Source organism: Sinocyclocheilus anshuiensis, unplaced genomic scaffold, assembly GCF_001515605.1.
Source record: "Sinocyclocheilus anshuiensis isolate Anshui unplaced genomic scaffold, SAMN03320099.WGS_v1.1 scaffold914, whole genome shotgun sequence".
Classification (NCBI taxonomy): domain Eukaryota; kingdom Metazoa; phylum Chordata; class Actinopteri; order Cypriniformes; family Cyprinidae; genus Sinocyclocheilus; species Sinocyclocheilus anshuiensis.
The window spans coordinates 2761380-2771315 of NW_015539870.1; the positions used below are offsets into that span (position 1 = coordinate 2761380).

The 9936-nt window shown below is 38.1% G+C and overlaps 1 protein-coding gene across 1 annotated transcript in view; it reads right to left on the reverse strand.

Annotated features, from left to right (window-relative positions):
• LOC107685116 (long-chain fatty acid transport protein 4-like) overlaps positions 1 to 9936 on the reverse strand; it is a 17500-nt gene continuing 7564 nt past the window's right edge. The window contains exons 4-13 of the mRNA XM_016481609.1: positions 9206 to 9364; positions 8430 to 8499; positions 8204 to 8295; positions 7837 to 7946; positions 7125 to 7334; positions 6688 to 6814; positions 5323 to 5460; positions 5068 to 5232; positions 2718 to 2864; positions 1 to 1891 (exon numbers count right to left, since the gene is read on the reverse strand). Coding sequence (XP_016337095.1) covers positions 1734 to 1891; positions 2718 to 2864; positions 5068 to 5232; positions 5323 to 5460; positions 6688 to 6814; positions 7125 to 7334; positions 7837 to 7946; positions 8204 to 8295; positions 8430 to 8499; positions 9206 to 9364 — 1376 coding nt within the window. The 3' untranslated portion in view covers positions 1 to 1733. The remainder of the gene's footprint in view (positions 1892 to 2717; positions 2865 to 5067; positions 5233 to 5322; positions 5461 to 6687; positions 6815 to 7124; positions 7335 to 7836; positions 7947 to 8203; positions 8296 to 8429; positions 8500 to 9205; positions 9365 to 9936) is intronic.

Below are 9936 nucleotides of genomic sequence, written 5' to 3' on the forward strand. Positions count from 1 at the left end.
TCATTACGGTAATGAAAATAAGATTTATTGTCATGACGGTAATGAAAATGAGATGTTATTGTCATTACAGCTATGAGGATGAGAATTTTATTATCATGACCGCAATGAAAATTCGTTTTTTTTATTTTTTATTATGGTACGGAGAATGAGATTTTTCTGATTATGATCATGTAAATTAGATTTTTTTGTCATTACAGTAAAGAGAATGAGATTTTTTTTGGTTGTTACGGTAAAGAGAATGTGATTTTATTGTCAGTATGGTAACATGAATAAGATTTTTGTCATTACGGTAATGAGATATATATATATATATATATTTATTTATTTATTTTGGATGTTGTGGTGATGCATGACCCAGACATGTTCCTGGAGAGATTTACCCAAATAAGGTCAAAACATGTGAATCTGTGCTGTACGTTAATATATAGTGGCCAAAACAAGTGCTGTCACACGTGCACACACACGTAAATACTTGCTACGATATATAAATAAATAATCAGCTGTCAGTGGACGAGGGAGAACAGGAAGGTTCGCAAAAGGAGATCGAGCAAAATACACATGGAATGGACAGGATGCCCATAAATGTAGTGCTGGACACACTTTGCATGATGGGAATTTTCATGGGAGTACAAGCAAGGTCTAGAAAATAAGCTAGCTGTTTAAGGGACATGGAAGAGACGTCTAGAGTCAGTTAGTATCATGATGAGGGCAATAACACTATCTGGTGACCTGACAGTAAGGCACAGTGCTCTGTTGCGTCAATCATTCATGCTGCTGAAAGAAAAACTAGATCTCTGATGACAAACAGCCTATATCGCTTTCCCCTTTCTTCTCCTCCACTTCCGTTCTCTTCCCGTCAAGGAGAAAATATGTTTTTTAGGTCTGGCGCCACTTTGCAGATAGACAGGATGTTCGCTCTTTAGCACCAGAGTATTACACTACTTTCATTCGCCTCCATGCAAAGTCCACTATAGTGTCCTGTAGAGAGGGAACTTAACGGTCTTCACGTCTAGCAAAACGAAGCAAACCCATGAAGCCCAGTCTACACAATGTCACAATGGCTGATCGTTAAATCTGCTTCCATGCTGACGCTGCATACTAAAGTCTGGAGAGGTAAAATGCACACAGTAGCAGTGCAATAATGGACGTCTTCAACGCGGCATGTAGATTCATGACTTGTAAATAGATGACGAGCTATTCTATAACTTAAATATATTTGGTGCATGTTACACATTTAAATGAACAGCATCGATCAAGTCATTGCAGCTGGCAAGCGCACAGCCAGTGCTGGGTTTGTATTGCATGTCGATCCACATTGGTTTTGGTCAGGGCGGCAGTCGCTTGTCAAATCCGTCAAAAGGATCGTGTCAGTCTCAAATCTTGTAGCCAGGCGAGCATTGTGCAGCTGAGGCAAAGGGAAAGCTTTACCACTTGACAGCCGTGTGTTTGGTCCTTGTGCCTTTCCTTGCTGTATGTTTTTTGTATTCTTATTTGCTAAATTGCTTAATTTTCTTTTGCATTTTTCACTTTTAAGACGGCTGGCTGAACGCCACCTCAGTCCCGTCTCGGTTGTGAGAATGAATCAGCGGAGGCTTGAATATACGGGCAGAATGCGTTCCTGCGGCCCCTCACTGTGTTTGCTGAGGTAATGAGGGGCGGAGTGATGAGGGGGCGGGGTTTGAGGGCTGCTGAAGGCGGGGCGGTGAGGGAACAGGTGGAGGTTGGCAGTAGTCTCATAATTTCTGCTTTCCTGAGATGATGCTGCGATGGAGCTCCACATTCAACTCCACATACTGTCCCTTAGTGCAGTCCAGGAAGTAGAGTTGGTCAGAGATGACGTTGGGGTCGAATCCCTCCCGTCGCATGTCTGTCTTCTGGAATTTGAAAGTCCCTGAAAGAAAGAAAGAAAGAAAAAACACAAGTGAGAAAAACAGCAAACTTATATTTATGCTATGCACTGGTGTACTGCACATTTCTGTATTGATCCACATATCAAGTTCAAGGGTCTATATAAAAATGATTCACTCAGTGATTTTTTTCAAACTTCAGATTTTGTTAGAGCCATAGAGGGCATATCTTCCACAATTGTCAAATTTAATTCAACCCTGAACATGTCAGAGAAAGGCTGCCCCAAAATGGGCAGATGGTGCAATATAACTTGCATTGTCTCATGTCAAGTTAAAGGACCCATAAAAAGCTCCTGTTTTTACTTTGACAAAGTTTTTACTGTGAAACTTGCAGGGCTCACATTTATTTAATTTAATCAGACTTTTGAAGTTTAATAACCACATTAGGCCATATCATGAGTCCGTTTTTTTAGATCTCCTAAAATATTTAGAAATGTTGCTATACTATTTACGATATTTGAGACTTATGACCTTAAATTTGGACAAACTGAATTTGAGACATGTTAAAACTTTAAGGACCTGTGGGAAGCTTCATATTTAAAGGTCTCTTGAAAATGGCTGAGAAACAGCTCTTTAAATCCCTTTATGGGAACAACACTTTAGATATGGCAGCAATTAAATGTTGCATCATTTAACGGAATAAATAACTTGATTAAGCCTAGACGAACTCTGAATATGTACATTTTGGGTTCCGTTCTAAAATAGGATGGGACTCTTACTGCCAGTCTTATTCAACACTATTTATCAGACGGGGTCAGTTATCAGACTGCGAACCTGAGTGAAGTCTGAGTTATGCGTGCAATATCTCACCTGTTTTGTTCACTTCTGGTAGGAAGCGCAGAAACACGGGCCGGGCATAGGGCGGCAGGGCCTTCTCCAGGTCCCGACTAAACTTCGCCAGGTCTGTGCTGTGGTCCGGGTCTGCTATGGCTGCCATCCCTGCCTTGCCTTCAGCACCTGAGGAAAAACATCCATACATTATGCATCACAGAAGGGCGACCCCAGGTCCTGTAATCTAACTCAGAGGAAGCCAAGCCTATAAGCATAAAGAGACACTGAGTCACCATGAATTAAAATAAACTGATTAAGGAGATCATTGTCTGGCCAGGTCATATGTCACTGGTCCAAGGACAGAGATCTATGGACTACTGCAGATGGGGAGAGACGCAGTGGTGTGTTACATTACTGCACTGCTACTCCTAAGTAAAGGGTTTTATTATAATTAAGGGAGTTACATGGATGTTGCATTCTCAGCATTGCCACAAGAGGTGCTACAGCAGCCATTTGTGTAAAGTCTTCTCTTCTGAAGTTTTCTCTTTTGGGGTCAGCTACTTTTAGTAAGCTGTAAAATATACATGAGAGTCAGTTGGTACTACATTACTATAAAAATGAACTGATTTGTATACAAACGCTTAAATTACACTCAATCATGTTTTTATAATAATAAAGTTATAATACTAATTTACAATTACATAATTATATTTCTACTCCAATTCGTTTTTTTTTTTTTTCAAATATAAACATTTAAATGGTGGCGGTCATAAAAACTTGACGGTTATTCAAACATAAATTAAATCTTGAAGAACAGTAAAAATGATAATGAATGTGTTATATGGTGCATATATTTAGCAGAATGCTCCTCTCAAGAGTTCATTTTTTTAGCTGATTAACCGAATATGTTTTTTTCTGAAGTAAATGTGACGTTACGTGACATTGTTTACAAGCTGTTATATGACGTCTTTCTGCGGCTGAAACACTGATTGAACGATTTTGATAAGTTGTACGCTTTCTTTTAACATATCTTCCAATGGTAATTCATGTTTGTTCGTGCTGTAACCGCTATTAAAGCAGAGGAGACGATCGGTTCACGTGTGCTTCGCGCTGCCGCTTCTCTTGAACTGAGGCGCTACAGCAATTTATCACTCCACATCGAACAGTGCCAACACAGTATTTATCGTAATAAACGGTATATATTGTAATAAAATGGACAGAATTTGAAATCTGAGACTTTGTTTCATTTCAAAAGCATGAAGCTTATTGCGATTTATTGCATGGGAGGTGCGCTACAATGTTCCGTTCATTAACTGAAAACAGTCTAGACTAATTGATTCTTGGGATTTAAAGGGGTCATGAACTGAGAAATCAAAATTCCCTTGATGTTTTGACATATAAGAGGTCACTGTACTATAAAAACATCCTGTAAGTTTCAGAACTCAACACTTTCTCGTTAGTCTAAAAACAGCTTATATTGAAGCCAATCTTCCAAAACAACAGGCTGTGGAATGTGCCACTTTATGACGTAATAGTGTGGTTGACCCCGCCTCCGCAGAAGAAGATCCATACTCCAAACAAACATATAATCCTCCGACATGATCCGCTATGTCATTAAATTAAACCATCCACTTGTCCCTGATGCTGGGATCCTTCTGAAGTCTGTTCAGAGACACGAATGAGCCGTTTAAACCAAATGCGTCAAAGCGAACGTACTCTCGCTCTTCTGTTTGTCCTATTGTCGACAGCCTCAAGCGCGTGGATGTCAGAAAGTGAACGTGCATCCGAATACTGTATCCAGTGTAGACAAGACAGCGGCAGTTATTATAACCCTTAAAACAATTTGATGGTTACTAGCAAATCATGTACACGTACTCATCTATATGTTACAGACCCACAACTCCAGATCTGCTGATGACATTGTATTGAAGGTGAGAGACTATTTTTTAGCCGGCAGTCTCAAATGTACAGAGCTATATTCAGCACTCTGCTGCGATTCCTTTATAGATCTAGTGTAAGCAAAACCGGAGCTAGGCCAAGAGAAGACTTTGTTTGGCTGTGCATTCCCAGAATCCTTCAGGAGCTGCTGCAGTCAGCTTCGTTTAAATGATTAAACGAAGCACTGGCTGAGCACTCGATGATTCATGATACTTAAAAACTCAGAACACTTAAAGGAACAGTTCAGCACATAAAGACTCTGCACACTCTTTACTGTCCCAAAATAATTTCAGCTTGAATCTTAGGCAACATAATTGCAAAATGAACCTCTTCAGCAAAAAAACCCTGCTGAGCTTTATTTTCCTTCCACTTGAAAATATAGTCCCTGATGAAATGTGATTGGTGGGAAAACAAATATAGAGAAAGACAAACAGAAAAAGAGTGTGATTACCTGGCACCTCCACTCCATACACCACCACATCTTTCATGTCCAGCAGGCGGCTCAGCGTTCCCTCCACCTCAGTGGTGGAGACGTTCTCTCCTTTCCAGCGGAACGTGTCTCCTGTGCGGTCTTTGAAATACATGTAGCCGTAGTCGTCCATCACCAGCACGTCCCCTGAGAGAGGAGAAGCCAACAACTGCTATTATCCAGCTGAGTGCAGGGAAGTAAGAGTGCGGTTGTGTAGAGCGTTTCAAAATACGATACCTGAGAGATAGGCACTATCTCCCTTTTTGAAGACATCGTGGGCAACCTTTTTATTAGAGGCCGACTGATTGACATAGCCATCAAATCGCCTGAGAGGGTCATTCTGAATGATTCGACCAACCAACTGACCAGGTTCTCCTGAGAAACCAAATAAGGAGATAGATTTTATATAAGATTTTCACTTTCTGTAGTAGTGGCTGACTATATATATATATATATATATCATTAAGGCCCATGTTTAATTTTTAATTATTGGTGATGGCTGATAAATTTCTCTTCTTGGCCAAAACCGATTTTTTTTTAATCAGGTTTTTTTTGTTTTTTTCCTGTTTAGCGGAAATAGGACTTTTATTTTGACAGTGCCGTGAAAGTCAGTGTCTGAATGCCTAATCTTCATTAGTTTACTGTTTTTATTTAACAGTTCTGTTTAATATATTATATGTACTGTATAGAAAAATTGCATTATTTGAGAAAATATGATTCCCAGTAACGTAGTTTTACAGACCAGATTACTAAGTGCACTGTTGGTTAAAAATGCTTACTCTCTTTTATGTTTTTTACGATTTTTTCCTTTTTTTTGTGACAGATACTATAATAGGATTAAGTCATTGCTATCTAAAGTATAAATATGTTTATTTTACAGGTTTATTTTATTATTTTTTCCATTTAATTTAAATGTCATTGCAGCAAGTGTTATTTATCATTTATTTTAAAATGATATCATATATATTGGCTTTTTATCTGCATGCCTACTTTCTAAGATATCAGCTTCTCACCGGTCATATTTCTTCAAATTTATTTATATAGCGTTTTTCATAATACACATTGTTTCAAAGCACCTTCACAGAAAATCTTGACGTTAATGTTTATAATATCTTAAGATCTTCATGCCTTATAGTCGCATTTAGCATCTAAGAGCTGAGCGGTATTATAACTACATTTTAAGATGATATAAGCAATTAAGCAGTTGAGATTTGCTATATATAGTATATATATCACCCTATGTATTATACTGTACTATACAAATACTGTAAGCATGTGGATAAAGTTGTACATACTGGTATATGAAGAGTTAGGCGATAATTTGGTTACAAATCAGGCAATTGAGATTAGTATGTATTGCTTTATGTGAGTATACTCTATGTGTGCAGGTTATGTAGGATGTTTTATATATCCAACGTTTAATATATCACTTATAATCAGGCAGCTAAGTTTGTCAATATGAGAGTGTACTGTATGTATCCGGTTAAGGCTGAATAGACTGAGTAGTTGTGTAATTCATTACTAATTATTAATTTGTCCATTAATTTGAGTTATTCATTAATTCAAGCCTTTGTATTTAATGCGTTTGAGCGAGTACTGTACCTGGACCACATGGGATACAGACTCCATCAGGTCCTCTGATGAGCTCCATGGTCTCCTCGTCCACTTTGACTAAGCGGATGGGGTAAAAGAAGGGCAGGATCCGGCTGTTGAATCCACAGGCGCCCGTCTGCAGTCAAAACAACATGTTACAATCACCTTACACTCTTCAAAACGAAACACCATGGAGCAAAATTAAACAGGTCACAGCATTTCGATCAGCACCTTAAATAGTCCATAACCACCTGTGCTTGATTTCTGAACATCCTGTAGATGGCCTCATAAAAATTATGGTAATACACAAAGCAAACTGCTGCAACTCCTAAAGTATGCATCCTTTTCCACCTGCATTATCCACAAGTGTAGAGGTTTACAACTGTGTTACTCCGAAAGGCTGTTCATAGACACTCCCTCTAAAGTGTGCTTTTATTTGGGCATACCTTGTTATCGAAGTTGCCCAGGCTACAGTTGCACTCGGTGGCGCCGTAGAACTCTGCGATCTGTGGGACGTTGAAGCGGGTGGTGAATTCCTCCCAGATGGACTGGCGAAGGCCGTTACCGAGGGCCATGCGCACCTTGTGTTGGTGCTCCGTGACCTTCTTTGGCTGATTCAGCAGATAGCGGCAGATCTCACCAATGTACTGCACGATCTGAGACATAAAATCAAAAATGATTTTTCAAAATTCTCTTAAAGCTCCATTTCCATGGAAAACATTAATATAATGTTATGTTGTAATATAATAATATTACAATTAAAATTTTCTATTTGAATACTTTAATATGTAATTTATTCCCGTGATCAAAGCTGAATTTTCAGCATCAGTCTTCAGTGTCACATGATCCTTCAGAAATCATTCTAATATGCTGATTTGCTGTTTGAGAAACATTATAATTATTAATGTTGAAAACAGTTGTGCTTGCATTTTTGCAATTGTGATGCATATTGTCAAGATTGTCAAGAACACTAACATCTTTTGTAACATTATAAATGTCTTTACTGTCACTTTTGACCAATTTAATGTGTCCTTTCTGAATAAAATTGTTAATTTCTTTAAAAATAAAAGCAGTATATCCACCCAGTACCAACTATAAAACTATATAGGCAAAATTAAATCTTGTATATTCCAAAATAAAATGTAATCCATTACTCACTGTGCAGTTGTATTTGATACAGTCATCCCAGAACTTTGATGCGCTGAACTTCTTCCTGATCACTGCAGTCATTCCATGGATCAGACACTGTCCAACTCCCACTATGTTACCTGCCAGAGAGAACAGCACCGACCTCAGAACAAACCTGCTGATTACTTTCAGATTAAAGACTCACACACGCTAACATCAGTCAGCTTAAACAATAAAATATCAAACTAAGCAATTAGACACAAGTCAAAGGACCTTATGTAGACACCCATCAAAACAAACCACAAAACTGTCACACAGGAAGTAGCCTGAACCAAACTCTGTGACAGGAAATGCACATATGATGAAGGTGCAGAGCAGCCTGTGTTCAGTGATGTACCTGCTGAGTGGTAAAGTGGTAAACAGTCATAAAGCACATCCTCAGGCTTCATTCTGAAACCATAGTACACCAAGGCGGCCATGCGGTAATACCTGAGGGAAGAACGCAGGAAAGACGAGGTGAAAAACCAGGAGCTTGATTAATTGAGAGAAAAAAAAAAAAGAGGGAGAAAGCAGGGAAGGACCGACTGTGAGAAATGGAGATGTTAACATTGTCACACACTTACCGACTGTGTACAACTATAGCAGCTTTTGGCATCCCAGTGGTTCCCGATGTGTAAATGTAAAAAAGGCGATCTAGAAGAATAGAAGAAAAAACTATTAAAAATCTAACGGGTAATGTGATTTTTAACATTGTTAAATGCAACAAAAAAGTATTATTTTAGTATAACTGAGTTACAATTATAGATTTTATTAATATTTAATTATTTTGATACTTTCTGTCTCCATTTTAATTTGAATTAAAGATTTAGTAACTGTTTTGTTTTGACATTTTTATTAGTTTTTACATATGTCTCTAGAAATGTTTTTTGTACATTTTTAATTTACATTTTAGTTTTAGCTATTTTAATATATCAAGTTAAAGTAAATGAAAAACAGAAATGTTGCCTTGGCAACTAGCTGGGAAAAAAAGTTAAATTTTTTTTTTTTTTAGTTACATTTTATTTTATATCCAGAAACAATTTTTTTTTTAAATGGTTTTAGTTAACTATAATAACTCTGAAAGGAAATATTCAGGCCGGGTTTAATGCCAAATTTTAAAAATTAAAAATATACATTTTTATATTTTAAAAATTTGAATATCTTACAAAAAAAACTGCCATCATAATAGTAATGCTAATAAGACATTCAGCATACAGAGAAAAAGCTTTGAAAAAAACATATAATTGCAATACAATATTTAAAGGTGACAGGGTGGCTCTGTCGTGTAGACATGTTTTAACATGCATTTTTTGTTTGTTTTTAGGCCTCGAATGATTATAACTATGTCTGATTGTCTTGCCTGTGAAGCTGCGATCTGGTTGTCTGGGCTGGTTTGTAGAGGTCACCTCCAGCAGCGGCTCGAGATGCTCCGTGCCTTCAGGAACCCGCTTAGGGTCCCATTCTCCAGAGCAGAGGAGCTTAACAGTCTTTCCCATGGAGCTGTGCACCTCACACATCGCTGAGACATGTAAAGAGCGAGAGAAACCATCACAGACACAAATAATGCGACAAAACGAGGCTAGAAAACTCCTCATAGGAAGCACAGGACAAACAAACGGCCAGAAATGTGAAATCAATAAGAAACAAAGCTGCCTCAAAATGGCATGCTTTATGAGTCAGTTTTCAATTTACTTCAGAGACAACTAGCAAACTCGATTTCATTAAGATTTCGCTGTTGTTCATGACCTCTGGTGCGAATCCTCTTTGGTGCAGTGATGTTACTCACAGTGACCTCTGGCCGTAATAAATCTGAACTCTGCGCTACTCATTCATTTGTTTCTCTAGAGTACACGCTCTCGTCTTTGTTCAAGTGCCACTTCCTGATTTGCTTTCTGTAGTGTGTCATTGCAACTGCTGCCTTAACCGAGACAATACTGAGCCAACAAATGTTCATCAAAAATAAATCCTTGTCTAAAATCAACATGAAATCAAAACTCTATTTAACCTTTTATGACACATTTCTGGTATTATGGTGCCAGATGAATCCGTGCACACACACACACACACACACACACACACACACACACACAC